The sequence below is a fragment of the Molothrus ater genome, chromosome 1 (genome assembly GCF_012460135.2).
Source record: "Molothrus ater isolate BHLD 08-10-18 breed brown headed cowbird chromosome 1, BPBGC_Mater_1.1, whole genome shotgun sequence".
Lineage (NCBI taxonomy): Eukaryota > Metazoa > Chordata > Aves > Passeriformes > Icteridae > Molothrus > Molothrus ater.
In genome coordinates this window covers 79,395,175-79,416,269 of record NC_050478.2, presented here as the reverse complement: position 1 = coordinate 79,416,269, position 21,095 = coordinate 79,395,175, and the positions used below count along the sequence as shown (strand labels likewise).

Here is a 21,095-nt window from a genome sequence, read left to right as displayed (position 1 = left end):
ATGGCATTCATTCTGAAGCATTCAGAGGAGGATTTATAATTTTTTTTATCTTTATTTCAAAAGAAACCACACTGGGTTGAGCAATGTGAAATAAGGGAATAATGTACTTGGAAAAGGTTATCAAAATACTTATAGATACCAAGATCTACCAAAGTAGAGAGCAGGGATAAAGATTCATCCTCCTCAGATGACAGTATTTCAAATATTACAAGATTAATTCATAAAGGCCTTTTGGACAGATAACCACCTAAAAATATTTTTAGTACCATTTAATGTACTGTGTAAAGACACAAAGATAACTTGATACCGCCAATACTCTCTCTTTTTGTGAAGGAAACAAAATAATTTCCTACTCCAAAGATAGTAAAAATGCACAATTATTGTAGAAAATCAAGCAAATCAAGCAAGTTTCAAAGGATTGTCATGTCCTTCCACTCTATGTGACAGGGATCAGACTACACTAAGCAGAGCATGTCAGCCTGGGTTTTTTAATAGGAAGACTTAAAACACAAAGTATTTATTTAGTTAAATTTCAGGTAATACTCACCTTGTCAACATTATCTGGAATGTGTCATAGCCAGCTATGAAGGATGCCAGTCTTGTCAAGCTCTGCTTTCCTGAGCCACCAACTCCAACCAAGAGAGCATTTCCACGAGGAGTGCGAATCACACGGGAAATCTGTGTAATATACGAGTTTTTCATTGCTACAATGTGTAAGAGTCACACATCCAAAAATTCTATGCTACTTTATTATTAAAGTTATATTAGAAATGAAGAACAAATTAAAATGTTAAGGTTTACTTAAAGGATTCTATATTACTATTAATATATTCTGTGGACATTTGCACTTTGCAGTGTTTACTGTTGACCTGTCAAATAGAATAGCAGCCATTTGATTCCATCACTGTGTATGTTCAGTTATCAGTAGAATTACATCTCCCACAAAGTGCAAGTAAATCTCAGCTGTGATTTCTTAGTGATGTGCTATCACAGCATGAGGGATTATCAAAATTGGGAAGGAAATCATTTCCCCAATACCATGACCTCTGGATAACTTTGGTAAGACTCATCTCATTGTGACTTGAAGGACAGGTTGTCCCAGGCATGTTAAATTCGGGACAAAGAGTCTTCAGTACTCTCTGCAGCAGGTAATAATGCTGCCTTTATAATGAAACTTGTTACAATTCTCATTTACTTGACTGTAAAAATGCACAGTATCAAGTACGAATATTTGATCACAGTGAAACATCTCCCAGTTAGATCAACATTTCTTTCCCACTTCATTATTTATATTTTAAATCAAAAGGCAGTAGCTTCCTACTGCTCCGCATTTCCCCTCAATTCAGGACTGTGCAATGTAAACAAACAAAGCCTTTAGAATTCAGAGCAAAAAAAATTTCAGTGGTAACTGTGAACTGCATACAGCACTTGTCCTACTGCCCACAGCCAAAAAACAATGCCATGAAACATGGCAGCCCATCAGTTGCAAGCTGACAGATCCTCGCTCTACCCAGAAGAGCCTACATTAATATCCAGAGCAGCACAGAGCCAATTCCCTCTCAAAGACACAATAATACCATCCAGCTGGTTAGCAGCTGGTCTCCTCTGTACAAGCAATGATGCACGGGATTGGCTTCTGTTCTCTTTATTATCCTGAACAGTTCTTTGATGACTCCAGAATTCCATCATATCAGTAAACAACCTGGGACGCTTACTTGCCCTTCCTCTGAGTTACCTCTTTCTAAGCCATTCAAGATAGTCATGCCAATTTCCTCTAATTTTAAACCTATTTATTTTACATATTGAATGTAATGTATTTGTTATTTTCCATTGGTTAACGTTTCATAAGAAAGATAAAATCAAGTACAAAGGCTTACTCTAAGCTTTATTATTTAACCAGAGAAAGAAAATTTAATTTGCACAACATCCTTGCAATATCACTGATCATTTCAATAATGGCTACTACATCTGTTCCAGGCAGAGGCACACAAGCTGTTAATTGGAAACTTTGCATTCTATTTAAGATATCCCTCAGCTTTAACTCATTCAAGCCATATTATGTCAGCTCAGATTTGGCATTACCTCAACTGTGCCTATCTCACTTTCTCTTAGAAGCTGTCTCAGCTCTACACAGTTGTTCCTGTTTTCAAGAATTTAAAATCATAGAAACACTTTTTATCCAAGCAAAGCATTTTGCATAAAGCATAAAATTATCATTTTATCCAAGCAAATACTAATAAATTATTTCAGGTATTTACCATCTAACTACCCAAAGATATTTCTGATGACAGGTGGCTGTTCAGTGAAAAAAAATGTATTGCATCCTAAACGTATATAGTTTTTTTCTAGAAATAAATAAGAAACTTATTGGTAAGTGTGATGATTTACAATTGTCCTAAAGAAATCCAGAGCAGAACATCATTAATTTTGCCATAAACCTTAGAAAGAAAGAGACTAATTTTGTGAAATAACAAGTATTAATGCAAAAAAAAAATTTTGAAAACCACAGATGCAATGTGTTTGTCAACTATAATTAAATTTAGATTGTTTTGATATTTTATATTGTATTTGGGGGGATGATGCAATTACATATACAGTTCTTAATAATTTTAAAAAATACCAAAAACCTCAGTATTCAACTTAGACAATAGGGGTTCTAGTGTTAAAGAGCCTTTGTATGAGGCCTATTCTGTGTGAACAATCATATCAAGCTATGCTGTGCTGAAAGTTATGGTCAGCTCCAATCCATATTCAAAAGAACTTTAAAAGTAGTGAGCATACTGTGGATCTACAAAAGAATTTTGGACTACATTAATTCCTACTCTGCTGTGCGTACTCCTTCAGAAGCAACCAATTATGTCTTAACCTGAATTTCATTTGACTCATTCAAAAGACAGGAAGGGCTCCCAGAAGAATTAGGAGGAAGGTTGAAATAAAATTAGAATAGCTAGCACCATGATCCCACCAAACATAAAAGATAGGTATAATAGTTCCATCTGGTGCATTTTCTAAAAAGTTTTTAATAGGTTTTAACACCTAGTCACAGTGTGACAGATCAAATATTTGATAGCAATAAATTAGCTGCTGCAGTTTCAGAAGTAATTTACCTTGATTCCTGCATACCTCTACTCAAAAGAGATGTGGGCAAGTGAACAACAACAAATGGCAATCCAGCAAGACTGTACCTTGACTAAATGAACCATGGCATCCTCAAAGAAAACCATGTCCATTCCAGTACCACGAACATTCTCATTGTATGCTTGCAAAAACTTATTTAAACGATCCCGTAGCTGATGAAATGAGAAGATTGGTTCATAGATTTTGGGAATATCTAAGTTTGCTTCCTCTGGTTTCTCATCTAGAACAAAAATCAAGTAATAAAACCTTAGCAGTTTAAATAATTGACAAAGGTTCAATGAGGGGACAAGTAAGTAAAGATAACTGGAACTTTCACCACCCAGAAACAGGTTTATTATACATAGTATTATATATTAGATATACATACGAGAATGCTGAGTACACCCTGCCTGCAAGAAATGGTAATTTCAGCAATGTAATTTTTAAAGACAAAATGAGAAAAAACCTAAATAGTAGTCTTTATCTAAAACTTGAATGATGAAAAATGGTACTTGTTTAGGGTGCTTGGAAAAAAAGTAGCACCAGAGAATGAAGGTAAATAAATACTGCAGTTAAAAAATGCAAATAATCTTTTCTCTAAATGAAAAACAGTTTAAATTGATTAAATAATTGCGCTAGAAAAAATGTGCTCTTGAAATTAATAACTGCCATAACAAAAAAATATATTCACTGTGATTAGCATAAATTTGTTTCCTTAGGTGATATAAAAGGCACAAGTCAACTCTCAAAGAAAGGAGGTAACAATGCTGCTGCCTCATTTTTCCATTCATAACCTTAACCATGCTGAAAGGTGACATGCTTTCATTCATAGGAATTCTTACAGCAAATAAAATTACAGAAAAGTTGAGATCATCAGGGACCTCTGAAGATCATCTGGTCCAACCCCTTGCTCAAGATGAGCCACCCAGAGCTGGTTCCCTAAGACCATGATCAGGTGGCTTATGAATACCTCCAAAGACAGACTCCACAATATCTCTGGACAGACTGCCACAGTGAGAAAAAAAAGAAAAAAAAAAAGTGATAACTGATGTTCAAGTTCTTAAATAGATTTTATCCAGTATATCTACGTCTTTCTTGTATTGGGGAGCCCAGACTTGGACACAGCACTCCAGGCGTGGCCTCACTAGTGCTGAAAAAGGCAAAGGACAACCTCCCTTGGCCTGCTGGCTGTATTTCTTCTAATGCAGCTCAGGATGCCACTAGTTTTTTCTTCCTGCAAGGGTACACTGCTGGCTCATGTTACTGGTGTCAAGCAGCACCTGCAGGTCCATTGCTGCAAAGCTGACTTGCAGGTGGGTGACCACCAGTGTATACTGGTGCATGGGACCTTTCCTCCCCACGTCCAGGACTTGTCACTTCCCTTTGCTGAACCTTATGGAGCTCCAGTTAAGTTATCTGGGAGCCAGCACAAACTCTGGCATATCAACCACTCCTCCTAGTTTTGTGTCATCTGGGAGCTGGCTTGAGGGCGCACACTGCCCCATCACCCAGACCACTAATGACAACGTTGAGGATGACTGGACCCTCTGCTGACACCTGGGACACATCATTAGTTACTGGTCTCTGATTAGACTTTGAGCCACCGATCACCACTGTCTGGGCTTGACCATTCAGCAATTTTCAATCCAACTCACTTCTCATACAGACCATATTTCGTTAAAAAATACCTGGCAAATCTCATTGAAACAGTGCCAGCAGGCAGACATCAGGGGGTTTTTGGTTGGTCATTTGGATTTCCTCAAAAATAATACTAGTAGAGTACATTTTGCTCTTATTTACATACATTTAGCTCAATTAGTTTCAGGATTTTGTGATCTATATATGCTACAGGATGTATTTTTCCAGTTATCCTAAATCAGTTGGGTTTGCTAAGCCTCTTCCAACTTGCTGAAGAAATATATAATTCAGAACATTATCTCTAATTGGTATAATTAAAATCAATGAAATAAATCATCCCAGTAAAATAAGTATTTCCCTAAGACTTAGTAAAGCACTAGAAGCCAGTGTGAAGGTAAGGGACAAAAAGATGGGAAAAAGAACTCCAACCTCCAGGTAAACTCAACTGTACTTAGAATACTGTCTGTAACTTTTTTCTTCTTTCAAAATTTTTCTCCATTTCCTTTCTATTGCACCTTTCTAATGCTCATGCAGTTTCAAAGGAAAAAAACAACAGAAAAACAATAACAAAACAAAAACCCAAAGATACATACTTAAAAACATATTTTAAGAAAATTACATTTCACCACAGAACCTACTCTCTCAAAATACACAAATTATTAATACTCTTTCAGCTGTTCTTTATATTGCATTTTTTGTTTGCTCGAAATCACCTTAATTTCAGAATTTTTAGCTCTATATTGCTTCTGCATATGAACACTCCTCTAGATTAAAATCTAATTAAATCAATTGACTTCTTATTCTAACCTGTAAAAGCACTGGTTCAACTAAAGTAGTATTCCCAGTGGAAATCGATTCCTTACAAGTTGAATAAGACATTTAAACAAATTACAGCTGATAAGAAACTAATAAGAAATACATCAAGGACTTAAACTGCAGTGATACTTTTGCAGTTTTGAAAAATTTAAAATAATTACATCATCTAAATTCTGTTTCTAAAGTTTTATTATTAATGTCCAAGGACATTGGATAATCAAGTACAAAACCTAAGGGCAGACTTTTCCATTATTTAGAGAGGCAGCCAGCAAAATGTATTATTTTAAAGTCTTGCTCAGTCCCAAGATTCATAATCACAAGTAGTAAATAGCTATCTCAAAACCAACTGATAAAAACACCTTGGAATAGGTGGAGGGTCTTGAGATCACTAGCACCACAAACAATTCCTTTGAAGCTAAGATCTAAAAGTTGACCAAGATCTAAGTCATCATGTATTTCTCTCAGGGACAAATATATTGTGCTTTTACAACCCAGAGACAAAAAGATTATCTAGTACCAGTAAACATATTACTAATCTGAGTGTAGGGCTCTTTGAAGTCAATGTCAGATGCCATTCTTAATATATTTAAGAGCTTAGAAATCAAGGTCCTGCTCTTACACTTCCACCATAATGGGAAACACTAAATGCCATTATAGGGACAAATAAAACAAAATGATGCTTGTTACTATTTTCATTTAAAGCAAAAAACAGAAAGGGGGTTCTCAAGGCTCAGGACTTAGGTTAGGTCCTGAAATCTATTGAGGGCAAAATATAGCCTTTCTATATGAGAGTCTCCTGCTTTGTATTTAGATGAAGTTCCATGCTAAAAGGCACATTACAGGACAGGTGTGTTTAATCTGTCACCAAAAAGGCAAATAATTTTGAGAAATACATTTATCATTTATCAAATGTTGAGAAATACATTTATTTTTCAGTCCAATATGATGGTTTCTAGCGTGGACTTAAATTTTCACCTTAAAGATCACTCCTCATCCTCTCAGTGCACATTCTGACTTACATTTCAGTCTTCTCTACACTGATGAAATTTAGGAAGTTATTTAAGGCTGTAATTATTTCCTTTCTTACACTAGTTTACTTTTACTTCTATTTTATTCCTTCCAATGAAATATGCCCTATCCTTTATTCTCCTTTTGTCACTGCCTTCTGTCTACTTCAATTGTTCAAGGAAAGGTTCAAATAGTCTTGGCAATTCATGCCAGTCTCATCGCTCCACTCTCCATCATTGCAGTGATACCAACACAGATAACTGAATCATCTAACGACCTTCCCTAAACCCAAACAAATGTTTTCTGTTCTTTTGCAACAATTGATAAATATTCCCAGGTCATTTAGTGAGGTCAGTGACACCATGTTTTTGTTTGAAAGACATAAAGGTATTGGTATAAGTCACATGGGTTTTTAAAGATGTTTAACTAGCATTCAGGAAAATTTGAATTAATAGTCATTTGTTACATTTAATAGCTACTTCCTAAAGAGTATTGGATTAGCTGAGAGACAGTATTTTTTTAATCAGATTTCTAGGGCATGTTTCCTACATTGCAATCTTTTATCTACTACTGCAACCCCACCATTTCAGGTCATTCATAACAAATTTCCTTGATCCTTTTGGAATAAAAAAGACTCATGCTCACTATTTGGCAGTTCTATCTTTCTGCCACACCAATTTAAATGAAAGGAAGGCTCTCCTATACAGACACTGGATATCAATACAGACTTAGAAATCCCATTAAGATAAAAATTTGCCACAGCTGGTAACATAGACTGCCTTCAAAGCCACTGGACGAAACAGACACTTTTCATGCATAAATTTAGTATGAATTTTTACAACATATTTTTCATAGTATCTAAGATTATCATATCCCCTTGCCTAATTTTATAATTTCCATGATTATTAAAGTAAATCTTTACCAGTTCTTGCAGGTGCATCCCTTAAGAAGTCAACAAAGAATGCATCTGTTTCACGATTCAGCAAAGCTTTCAGATCTTCAAATTCCTCCTCAATGAGTTTTGCCACAGCTGTGTGAAACCAATCAACATCTTCTGAGGTTGTGAAACGATCAGCAATAACACACTTGCATTCATGCTTCCACAGTTTTATCAGCACCTACATACAAAAAGGAAAAAAAAAATTTAAAAAAAGGGAGCATTTTACAGAATCACAGAAGGAGAGCAGGCCAGGTTGAAAGGGACCACAGTGGGTCATCCTCCCTGCTCAAGCAGGATCATCCCAGAGCACATGGCACAGAATTGTATCCAGATGGTTCTTGAAAGTCTCCAGTGAAAGAGACTCCAAAACCTCTCTGGGTAGCCTGTTCCAGGGCTCCATCACCCTCCCATTAAAGAAGCTCTTCCTCATGTTCAGGAGGAATTTCCTGTGAATCAGTTTCTGCCTGTTGCCCCATTCCTTGGCACCACCGAGCAGAGCCTGGCTCTGTCCTCCTGACGCTCTCCCTTCAGATACTGACAGACATTGATGAGGTCTCCCCTCAGTCTTCTCATTTTGAGTCTGAACAGGCCCAGCTCCCTCCGTCTCTCCTCTTAAAAGAGGTGCTCCAGTCCCTTAACTGTCTTTGTAGTTCTCTGCCAGGAGACATGCTCCAGGAGCTCTATGTCTCTCTTGTACTGAGGAACTCATTTGGCTTCCGAAAGAACTATAGCAAGTTTAAAGCTTTGCCTTCATTTCTTAATTTAAAAATAACATTAACATTTAGAAAATAAATAGTATTGGGGAGTTCTTCAGAAGAGATACCTTGAGCTTCTTATTCTGCCCAATAGCAATTTAAGATTATTTTCAGGTAACTATGGAAGAAGCTTTAATCTAGTGTTCCAAAGTAAAGTGTATGAAGATTTTATTTCCTCAGCCCTAAAACCATATCCATACCAGTTAGCATGTTTATGTATTGATAAACCACTTTTCTAACTGGTCATTAAGTAGCAGATGGGTGAAAAAATAAGCATCATGGCACGAATAATTTCATGGCAAACACAAATAGCAGTTCCAATGCTACAGCCAAAGTAGTTAGAGAATTACAAAGAAGAATGTTTAAGTGTTTATATTATCCCTTCTCCAAATTCAATATACCTTTAAAGTCCCTCCATTTGGTCACAGGATGAAGAAGGAGAACCTGTCACGCTGTTAATACCAGCAGCACTCATTTTAATCCTATGCTATTACCATACGGTAGTAGAAAAAATTCCAGGTACTCCTTGAAGACCTTTGGTTCAGCCTACAGAACTTTGTGCAATTGACACATCAAGTCTCAGAATTAATATGTAAATTTATATAATAGTATTTTGACCAATTGGTTTTTACACTTCAAAAGACATTAATTGTGTATATACAAATATATATAATCTAAGTACTCCGTGTTATTTGCTGCAGAAACTAAAATCCTTTCTGAAGTTTAAATTTTAGATGCAGTAGAATTCAGGAGCTTATTCAACAGAGATGCACATTGTACGTGAAGCAATTATATAACCCCAATATTCAACAAATTTTACATGTTTAACATAAGCATTGCTTTTCCAGCACTATACATATTTCACAGCTTAAAAGTCTAAATGACTTTTCCTTAAAATAATTAGAAAAGGAATTATATTTTACTGGAAGAAAGATGGATTATGGAAAAAAAATATTACTAATACTTGTTCCTACTTCTTCCTTTTAAACCATAAGCCAAGAACTAATTGTTAGACAGAAATTAGGCATTGATTGAAAGTCTAAAGACAGTTCTGGAGAGGAGGAACTATTCAATTTTTTAATCAATAGTTGAGCATTTTCATTGGGTTAAAGTAAGTTCATTGCCTCTCACTTATTTTCTTACTTCTTTTAAATGAACTAGCATTTGTCAGTAATAAGAAAAGCAGATAGAAGCAAACTGTTGTGACAAAAAAGGGGGTTTTGTCATCATTTTGAAACAAAGTTGACATATCAGTTGGTACTATAAAACCCAGACTAAAACACATTTGCCTAAAAAACCCACTAAGGTTGCATTTTTTTTAAGCAAATTCAAATGCCAGGATAGACTCTCATCCCCTTTCCTACACTAATTATAACCAGGTCACTGATGTGCTGCGCTTACCAGTGGTTCATTGATCACTTCCGATGTAGTGTTCAGCATTCCTTGCCAAATCCTCGAGAGGTCTCGAAGGTTGAAGACATAATGAAACTTGGCTGGCGTGGGCAACATCTTTAGCTTGGTAATCTGCCACAGTCTGCGTGTCAATGGAACCAATTTGGCTACTGTTTTCTTCACATCATCTGAAAATCCCCGCTCATTACAGTAGTGTCCTGATCCAATTACACCTGTGGAAAGAAAAATTGCCAAATCAAAGACATGTTAGCACAACACCAGGTGCAATGATTGTCTGAATCCTCTGTTTCTTTTCTTTTTCCAATCCTAAAAGCTTTTCAAATTTGTTAAAATGGCTTTCCAGTGTATATTCAAATTTTTATTCAGCCATTCTTAGCACCATTCTGCCACCGGCTCAATGGTTATTTAGCTTTTAATTAACGGCACATTAAAGTGTTCTTTTTCTCATAAAATAGATTCCACTGGCCTTGAATAACTGATCTCCTGCTGAAATCAGTATGATCCCATTCTTTGTGAAAGTCTAGTCTTTAGTCCCTTATTCTTAGCAGCAGTGGCAACTGAGCAACTGTCCAGCATTGTCACTAAAACAATAGCTTCATGTCATTCTTATTAAATCTGAGCATACCAAGAGCTTCAGAGATGTGACTGGACATGAAAAATTTACAGATTGATTACGTTGCAGGTGGGGAGTGATTACTGAAGGAAAATGTGCTGGTAAACAAAACAGGGGGAAATTAGGCCTCAATTTTAACAATAATGTGTACAAATAGAACGATAAGGGAAAATCAACTACTATTTTAAAAAATGAGATGAATACAAAGCAAATTTCCCTTTACCAAAAATTTTGTCAATGGAAGAATTGGAAGGCAGAGTACAGTTAAACACTGAAAATTGTCTCTTCAGCCTCTGTGGAATGTCATTACGACCTCCTCCAGGGTGGATCATGGCAGCCAAAAACTGAATGTCCACAATGTTGGTAAATTCACCAGGTTTTTCCAAGTTATACAGTCCTTTCTGTTCCATCAGTTGCCTAACTATCTCATTAGTGACCTGTAAAACAACCAGGTTTTATATAAGACAATATTATACGTACAACTGAATGAAATACAGAAAATACTTAAATGTTTGAAATACCTAACAAAGAGTATAACGCTATCTTGCCCCCTATCCCTCTGTTTATTTCCTTCAGGATAAAAATGCACAGCAGGGAATAAGAACATTTGGTAAAATCTAAGGATAAAAATCGTGGGAGTACAGGGGTACCCTCATTTAGAACTAACCATTCACATGACAATTTACTATCACTTGAATGCTGCATGATTTCTATTGCTGTTGGAAACACTTCTGCCTTTTAAAACAAAATTTCCAGTTTTCTAATTAAGCCCAAACTAATGTATCTTTGCGTCATTTTTCAATCAAGCCCAAACTAATGCATCATGTTGCAAATGACACAAAATATTTGTATTAAGTTTCATATGTAACAATCACAAGCATGTTTTTCAAGATGAAATAAAAGAACTACTGCCATACAAAAACATGCAAGACCTTTTTCTTTAGCCATAAAGGGATACCCTACATTTCTGTTTGACAAGCCAAAAAAACTCCACAGAGAGTACATCCTATAGCTATACTCCTATAGAAATTCTAACATTAATTTCCAAAGCAATGTACTTCAGAACAACTTTGTCAATATAAATAAAGATTACTTCCATTTTGTCTGAAGCAGAGAAGACACTTCTTACCTCTCAGGTTTCACAGTATTTTAATTATTGCCCACAATCTCAGTTTGCTATCACAATTTGTGTACCAAAGACTTCTTATTTTCAATTATAAAATGAGTGTTGTTAAAAAACATTATTAAAATTATACAGGCATGTTCTAAGGAGCACTCAAACTGCTTCTTGCTGTCAGCATATTATGTAGTACATATTATGTAGTACTTTAATTTTAAACAGTCTTTTAAAATTAAAGTACTACATACCAATTTTACCCTATTCTGAATGACTGAGAAGCCAATTTTACAGCGCAGCATAAAAACAAAGAAAACTTTTTGTCTTTTTTTTTCTTCTTTCACAAACTGACCTGATCTCCCCATTCATTGATTATGGGCATGTTCACATCATCAATGAAGACTGTCATCTTTTTGCCTGCAGGTGGACCATAAGTTGGGCCCATGCGCTTATCCACATAGCTTTCTATTGTACGCTGTTAAAAAGCAATTAGCAGCACAGTCACAAACAGCACTTCATTTCATACATGATTCAATCACTTAAACATGTTGATGTTCCTGTTACATAGAATTTTACTAAGTGAGGTTCAGAGAAGGCATTTGCTGAGGTAATTGCACTAGTTCAACTAGAATATCTGAAATCTCAAGGTATACAACACCAGGCTGGTGTCTACGGTAGAAAACCATGCCTAACACTTTCATAAATCTGAATAAGTTTCAAACTTTTCTTTCATTTTATTAATTTATCAGCAAAATTGATGATTTCTAGCAATAAAGATTAAATTGAAGATGTAATTTGGAACACTTTTCCAGCAGGTATCAAAATATTTCATAGAAGCATACATCAATAATTAAATTCACATATATAAATACACTTGATGAGATAATTTTGCCTAATGGTAGACTTGGCTCTACTGTTCTTCTCATCATCTTTCCATTTCTCTGCTCTTCTTAAGTTCTAGTTTTTATTTACTCTATCCTAAGTGAAAGTTTGCTTAAGCACACATAATTATTCTTCAGTATAAACCTAAATATCTGCATTCTTACACTATGCCTAGGCTCCAATCTTGCACAAGTGGCATCGGGTAGACCAAGATTAAAAGAAGCTAGAGTAATTTTAAAGCACATGTCATAACAGAATGTTTTGATCTAGATTGTTAACAGGGAATTGACTTAGTCTTGCACATCTATTTCAGATGTCCTGATGATCAGAATTTCACCTATCACCAATTAAATCTACATTTACATTTTAAAAATATGTTACTTTTTGTTCATAGCCCAATAAATAGAAGAAAAAATCCTAAGGAAATTAAGACCAAAATTACGTGTTTGTATATTATATAAAATGTTAGTAGTTTCTACGATACTATACAGGCAGATGATAGGTGATTCATCAAGCTTCTAGACAGCACTTACAGTCCAGACAGTGCTTTGGCCTGGCATACCAAACTGAATTAAAAATATTCCCCAAATACATTGCCAGGAGATTAAAGACCCTTGAAATAATTCACATTAGATTGGTAGAAACTTGGACAGGCAGTACAGTTCAGGATTTAAGCATTCGTAATTGTATGTAGAGCAGCTGCACTGCATGTGTTACTTTTTTAATGAGTTACTGTAATGACTGAAACTTAAATTGCAGACAGTACATTTTTAATGACAGATTGTTATGGGTAGCACTTATTTTACCCATGGTGTTTAGTGAAATCTAACAGCTCTTCCCAGTTAGTGAGAACAGATATATTTGACACAAAAACATAATAAGATGAAGATAATAATAGGCATGTTATTGTAGAAGTCCAAGAACAGCTCAATAGCTACTGAAAAAGTTGAAAGGAACGATTTTTTTACAGAAATCTTAAAACATGCATTAGAACACTTGGACTATTTGAACAGGTGCTTTTTTATTGTTCAGAATCACTTCCAGAAGCATCCTCCTGGCAAATTATCAGAATATTCTCTGAATCCAACTATCTTGTATGAGAAGATTAATCACTACTATACCTGAAAAATTAATGGGGTTGTTGCAGATGAAAAATTCAAGCTCTTAGTTACGTGCCTTTCAGGGTTATATTTTGACATAAAACCTTTGATTATAACAGTCTTTGCAGTTCCTTGCTCACCAATTAGTAGGACAGCCTAGACAAAGACAATATCGAAATAAGATGAAACACAAGAGCTCGGAGTCTTGGCAAAGGCTCAACAGTCCCATTTAGCTTTTAAACAGAAAAGAAACTAGCAAAGTTATGTAAAGTGAACTTTTCACAGGAGACATGTAGAAGTAAAATAGTTAATGTCTCATAGATTTTTGCAGGCCTGACTAGTTAAAAATATTTGCAGTTAATGGTCATGTCATCCAGCACAATCACACTAACAAGGAAAGGAGTTAATTATTTGAAAAAGGGTTTAATCATCTAGAGACTCAGTATCTGTAAAATTTCAATTGCTTATGTGACACAGTTTTGGTGAAGAATAGCCTATAGCTACATAAATTCTGTAACTGCCCCATGCTGGCAAAGTTCAATTAGCAGAGTCAGACATGAGCCTCCTGACCTATGTGCTTCTCCCTCTCCCATCAGTACATGAAAATATTGGTTCCATTCTGACTGATCTTGGCTGTAATTACAGTTATTTCCACTACAGACCAAAGGGGTGAGGGGAAGACAAAGTCTGGAAACAGTGACTATTCAAGAGTTCAAGCATATTTGCATGAAAGTATTTTCTGGAAACACCATCTTATATCTAAAAAAAAAAAAATTCCTTTTCACTAACATAATATTTCACTGCTAATCCAAAACTTTTGTCATGTGTTCTGTTGGCAGTGCTTTGATATGAACTATAGAAAAAGTACCTTGCCCTGTTTTGCAATGGTTTCAATCAGGAAATCCACTCTCACATTGTCAACATTAGGCACAAGAATTGAGTCATACTCTGGGGTGCCACTACTGGGATATACATACTCTTCAACACGTGTATTCCAGTGCATCCATGTACCTAACAAGAAAGAAATTAAGTTAATGTTTTAGAAATACTAGGCATCATCACTTCCTTTATTTTCCATTCAGTTCCCTGATCTGTCTATGCTTCTGTCTCATGTATAGCAATCTCTCTCTGTGTATTCAGACTAAAATTTATAGAATCATATAATCATAGAATCCCTCAAGTTGTATCTAAGAGGCTTACTCCTCTTTCCTACATAAATCTTGACAACAAGGATTATATGTTCACTTGACAATTCATCATCACAAAGTCCACGCAGCTTTTGTACCAATATATCCATATTCTGACTTTTCACTGGAAATGGAAAAAGCTAACCACAATACCACCAATAAAGTACAGCCATAAAACAAAACTTTAAGGGACACAAAAGAAGACAAGCTATAAAATACTTCTGAATTAATTCTCTGAAAAAAGCACAATTATAAAATAACTTTTAAATTTTACCCCATATCACCCTGCTGAGTTACTAACCATCGGATGCCACATAATAATCAAACATTGTGTCTTCACTGCCTTCTGGGATACAGGGAAGATCAAGCTTTACTGTTGCATGCTTTCGAAGCCAGTATTCCATTTTGCATCTGTCCTCCAGCTCTAGCAATGCTCCTACACTCCACATGAGAGAGAAGATGTACAGCCTTTCCAAGTATTTTGGAGTCAGTTCCCCACCTTGCTCCTGAAGGATTGAGTTAGGTCTTAATTTTCAACAGCCTGAAAACTCTACTTGATAATCATTAGTAACATAAGGTTAGAAGTCTTCGGTCATATATAAATTTAGAGACGCCTTTAATGATCAGAAGAATCAATATAAAATAATAACAAATTACCCAAAAATAAAAAAAGGAAAACTGACAATGCATGCTCCATGTGTTTAATATAAACCAGTGCTTAACATCAAATCCAAATGTGAGATTGTGAAAGAGGTCACATCCCAACTATTACTTTCTAAATAAATATAAAGAATTCCTTGCTAATCTGCATCTCTTTTGACATTCCAAGTCATCAAAGAATCCCTCTCTACAAAACTTTGTTACTTGAAATTACCTACAATATGTTAAGTATACATAAAAACATTCACACTACCTACCTTAGGTGGGATAAGGCCCTGCAGCATATTAATGCTCTGCATAATGATAAAGGCTTCCAACATCTCAGTCTTGCAATGCAGAGACTGAATGCTGAAACGGTACAAGTCTGGGAACAATGAAGAATACAGCTGACGTAGAATTTCTGCCTCTTGGAAGGCACATTTTTTCAAAAATCCCTGTTGCAAAGCATAAATTTAGTTTCCAATACAAGTCTCAGTGAATTCAAGTACAGTAATTCAAGATATTTTATTTATGATGCAAAACCAAAACAAGAAGAAACCAAAGAAATGCTATTGGATAAAATTATAACTAACAATAGGCTGCAATTTTATAGCCAATTTTATAATGGGGAAAGAAAGGGAAGTTGGAAAGGTTACTTTACAGTGAAATGAAAATAATTTTGCTTATGTAATCCAAATTATTTTTTAAAGTTTATTTTCTTTAGTCTGTTTCTATCAATAAAATATACTAAAACTATAAGGTTATGGATTAAGGAAAACTAGTTTCACAGAACTCTTCAACACAGCTAAATTTAGCCTGCATCTCACTTTAAAATGAGGAAGTAAATCATGAGTGACAATGCAAAATAAAATTCCTTTCTCTGCAGCTGAATCTTTAGCACAATTTTAACATCCAAGAGATGGTTGTCTGCAAACTAGGCAACACAAGGAGGCAGAGCTGTGAGAACCTAACACCAGCAGGCCCTATACAGTGTTGTAAGCACAGAAAGGAACAACACAAGTGGAATCTCAGGGGAGCCACTGTCCTGGATGCATAATTTACACTTACACTTTCCTGGGTATCCATATTAGTTTTAAAAAAATCTGAAAAGTAAAACTTGGCAGTAACATACATAAGGCACTTGAGTTGGCTGCATGTATTTGCACTGGTAAAACTGAAGTTTTACCAGCCAATGTTTTAGGAAACTTGTTAAACACTTTTTTCATAACAAGACTACAAATATTTTGGACTTGGCAAAGGAACTCATCAAACGAATTAGTGACGATTCTCAAGTGTTGCAGAGACCTGTGACTGAACAGAAAATTCCATATGATTTAATATCATTGTAAATGGAAAAAGCTTCAGGCACTACTAGAAAAATTCAGTATCAGCCCTCTGCAGCAACTCTTAGTTCTTCACAAGCAGCAAACCTCCAGGTTTGCAACAAGTCAACAGGACACGAGTGTTTCCAAGACAGGAAGGAATATCCGACGACAATCCCATAGCTTCACTTTTCCTAGAGGAGCTCCACTGCCTCCAGTCCCAAAGGGAGGCACCAGGCACTGCCTGGCACTCAGGGCTTGGACTACAGCATACTGTCTCTTTTGAGTTCTGTCTGGGCTGAAACCTATAATTTGCTAAGGACACTGGTTCTAGGCAGTGCCACAAGCCAATTTCCTCTGTTGCCAGACAATTCAGGGACTTAGGGTCAAGGAATCTGGTTATAAACAGCAAGCTATATAAAACTTACAAGCATGAGAACCTTTACAGGTTTAAAAAATAAGAAATCTGAGAATAATATAGAGTAATCACTACAAAAGGCTGATATCTGAATGTTAATGTGAGGCCAGCTGTATTTTTATAGGATTAAGCTGTATTTTCATAGGACTAGTTAGGCAACACTAACTAGGTGAGGATTAGTTGTATTTTCCGCTGGTATCCTATTTGATTTAGAAAATGAAATGACTGAATGAGACTGTGAGACATTAATCTTAAGAAATATTTACAAAAACTTGTTCACGTGATACATACTAAAATGGAGGGCAGTAAAATTTAGTCCGTTAGCTCATAGTAACTTATAAATTTTTGTCTTTTTAAGTCTGAAAAACAGGGAAACAAATACACTACAAACTCCTGGATGGTGTTCCAATTTCATAAACAGAAAATAATTCCTATCTTAAAATTAAAGTCCATATAAAAATGAATTTTAAAGCCCATGTAAAGGAATTTAATTTGGGATTATAGTGAAATATATCAGACATTACTTGGGCTTCAGGGGAAAGTAATTATCTGTATGCTCACAGCAATCAGTATCTTAGCCATGCAGGAGAAAGTTTTCATTTTTCATATTCAGGAGACAACCATGTTTATCAAAGCAAAATAATGCTAACCAAGAATTCTCAACAAGATGGCCTAGACAAGAAAAAATGCAGAGAAAAAAATAACATTTATTTTAATTTCTTTTTTAAAGTGCTAATCCTGAGTAGTGTACTTCACTGAAATTTTTTAAGGTAATATAGGTCTTAAGGGAAGAAAATGAGAAACCAACTTTTTTTTAACTGCTATTGTCTCTATTGTTTTCTCCACAGAAAAGAAAACTGGAATTAAACACTGAAAGCTTTGTTTAAGTATATTACTGTGGAACATTAGGTAGATTCTTGGGAACTTCCATGTTTCATCTTTAGCAAGATTTTGCTACGTGAAAAAAAAAAATGTCTGCTCAAGTCTCAGAATTTGTCATCCAATATATTGTCACAAGCATTCTGTCAAGATTAGGATTTATTTTTACTGGGTTTTGGAAGATAAAAGATGACATATAAAAGAAAAAAAAAGACTTTATAAATCACTTTGATATATTCTAATATGTTATATACTGGATTTTGACTCTAAACCACACCTGAAACATGTTCTGTTTTTCTGAATTATTCATTCCATGCCAGAGAGAGAGAAACTACTGCATAGTTCTTCAGATACTTTGCTTCTAGGAATGTTAGCAGACAACCAAGTAACAACATCGATTTAAAAATTACATGTTTTGATGCTGCATTGACTTTTTTTCTGGTTCTAAATCCCAACTGCAATAAATTTTAAGAAATATCAAGAGAATTCCTATTTTCTTGAGGATTTCAAGTTCCCTGAATCAACTTCACTCTTTTCTCCTCCTTGGTCTGTACTAAGGGCTACCAGGTAGTTTTAAAAACTGAGTTGTCCTTCAATTGTATAAAATAATTCTAATTACAAATTTGTCCCAAAGTAAAATTACCATGATCTTAAAAGTGTAATATGTTAACTATGTTCCTTAAAAAAATTATTCACTCTTGCATAAACGACCAGAAACGTTGCTATTTTACATACTGACCTAGAAGTTTATACAGAGGAAAAGGGATTTCATAGCAAAAGGCACAAAAAAAGGTTCTACAGTAATAAGAGTGAAGTGTTGAAGAAGTAGCCAGTCAAACTTTCAATGCGTATACAGACACTTAGCTGTTCTACCTCAAGGATAGGACTCCAGGTGAGAACTGATGAGCTCATGAACACCATGCCATTTCTTGAAACTGTTGCTGGAGAAGCATTATCAATATTATGAGGCTCAAAGACTATTTTGCAATTTGGCGCCATAGGTATCCGATCACCGTTTGCTAGCGTTAGAGTTCTGTTGTCATCCAGGACAGAATTAAGGTTCTCAATCCAAATAGCATCTACTGGACCATCAAGAACTATCCAAATGTGGTCACCTACAATGCAACATAACAGACAAAAGCAGCTATGGATGAACGGCTAGTTTCTTTCAAGGACCAGTTTCTTATTTCTGCAAACAAATTTTTAACAAATTCTGAATTCATGCACACAGCTACAATCTCAGCTTTTAATACAATTACCGTTTCTATCACTCAATTTCATCTGGGTACTTCATTTTGTCACCTATTCTTAATAATTATCCATTCTTCAGTATATAAAGTGCCATCAGCATAAGTCACGAGTTTTAATACTCCGAAAGAGTTTTATGGATCCAGTCTTCAAGACAGTAATAAATAAGGTTTATTTCAAGTTACATGAAATGACATAAAGAAGGTAACAACTACAGATATATTTAAACACCATTCATTTGTTTTCAATGAGTTTTATAAATTTAGAGAAAAATATATGAAAGGAACACTTGAAAAATCACTCTTTCAAATAGCATGCACACTGTCACAAGTAAAAGAGGTCCATTAGGGGAAGATTCTTGTCATTTGTTCTGTTCCTAAACTTGATCCAGCTTCCTTGGAAGTTTTTTCATTGCTTTCCATTTGCTAATTGAAAGGTATTTTAAAGCCTGATTCTGTGTCCTAGGAGAGTCTGGGTCCGTTTTCCTCGCCTCACTTGGGTACAGAGCAACAGATCCTGGCTGGAAAGAGATCCCACCTTGGCTCCTGACTGCCCACCCCTTAGGGGGCAGGCAGCCCCACCATGCATTTCTAGACAGCTCCTTAGCCTAGCGATGCTCCTTCTGCCATCAGAGTCAGTGTTTATTTAGGTGGCTTGGAGCGTTGCTAGCATTGAACCAAGGAGATATGAAACAGATGATAAACTTTTTATATGAGGGATTTTATAGCTACAGTTCAGGCATCTCAAGCATGAGATGGTCAGGAGTCTGACTCATAAAGAGATATTACAGAACTCTTACAGAGTAAATCTGAGGAAGTCATATGGGTGTACTAATATATATTTCATCTTGAAGGAAAAGATAAAAATTCAGTAGTTAATGCCATGTTACATTCTCAAGGGTGTTCCATTTCTAGATTTGAAACAAGCCTACCAAAATTAAATTGAAAAGTATTTTCTATTTTAAAAGTATCTGTATTTCTCAAGACTAAGAATTTTTATATTAAATAGTGCAACAAGTGTTAGGATTTTTTTACTTTTTCTTCTAAGGCGTAATGAAAAGATCACATACTAATTTTCAGACAAAAAGGAAGCAATAATCAAGCAAGAATCTAGTAGCATCAAACCCTCAAGGACACTCATTTAGTTAAAATAACAGCCTACAAATATATGTCAGCATAATTTTAGGCAGAAATTGGCTGCCTAAATAGAATTGTCTAGTGCCATTTGAGATGGACTAGGATATGTGAAGGGCTAGCTGTTACGACACAACTGGTTCCTTTTAAAATGGCAGCTAGAGAACAGGTAGAAATACTGACAGCATCAAAATTTTTATAGGATACCACTTATGGGGCAACTGACTTTTACCTTCCATTTTCCTTCCATCTGAGGGCCTAATATACAAAAGAAAGAATTCAGTAAGTGCAGTGAAGTGTTACACTACACTGTTTGAACACAAAGCATTTAGAATAGAGACTATAAAGGGGACAGAAGTTCTTCCAGCAATTTTCTAATGCTTCCATGTAAGTAAAAAAGCCCTGTTACTGTGTGTTATAAAGTTTTCCTGAAGCTTTTTCTTTTCTGAGGATTTTTTTTGTTTTATTTTAAATGGCAGCCTTTTTCAGTATACCTGTATTAGGTCTAGCTGAGCTGGATTTCCTTTCCCCATAGCAGCCCTAAACAGTGCTGTGCTCTGCATTGGTGGCTGGAAAGGTGTTGATAACACACCAGTATTTTGGATACTGCTGAGCAGCACTGGCACAGCATCAGCTCTGTTTCTCAATACTCCCCACATCAAGGGGCTGGGCTTGAGTAAGATCCTGGGAAGGGACAAAACTAGGTCAGCTGACCCAAAATATCCAAAGAGATATTCCATGTCATATGACATCTGCTCAGATATAAAAGCTAAGGAAAGGAAGAGGGTGGGGCATCTGTTGTTTACAGTGTTTGCTTTCTGGAGCAACCTCTCTGTGTGCTGAAGCCCTGCTTCCTGGGAAGTGGCTGAA

General features: G+C 35.6%; 1 protein-coding gene across 1 annotated transcript in view; it reads right to left on the bottom strand.

Annotated features, from left to right (window-relative positions):
• The window catches only part of DNAH5 (dynein axonemal heavy chain 5), a 115,525-nt gene that overhangs the window by 36,979 nt on the left and 57,451 nt on the right, over positions 1–21,095 (bottom strand). The window contains exons 43-53 of the mRNA XM_036378685.2: positions 18,718–18,959; positions 15,504–15,680; positions 14,888–15,092; positions 14,268–14,410; positions 13,421–13,555; positions 11,770–11,892; positions 10,524–10,737; positions 9,676–9,899; positions 7,502–7,697; positions 3,186–3,358; positions 548–678 (exon numbers count right to left, since the gene is read on the bottom strand). Of these exons, the coding sequence (XP_036234578.1) occupies positions 548–678; positions 3,186–3,358; positions 7,502–7,697; positions 9,676–9,899; positions 10,524–10,737; positions 11,770–11,892; positions 13,421–13,555; positions 14,268–14,410; positions 14,888–15,092; positions 15,504–15,680; positions 18,718–18,959 (1,963 nt within the window). The remainder of the gene's footprint in view (positions 1–547; positions 679–3,185; positions 3,359–7,501; positions 7,698–9,675; positions 9,900–10,523; positions 10,738–11,769; positions 11,893–13,420; positions 13,556–14,267; positions 14,411–14,887; positions 15,093–15,503; positions 15,681–18,717; positions 18,960–21,095) is intronic.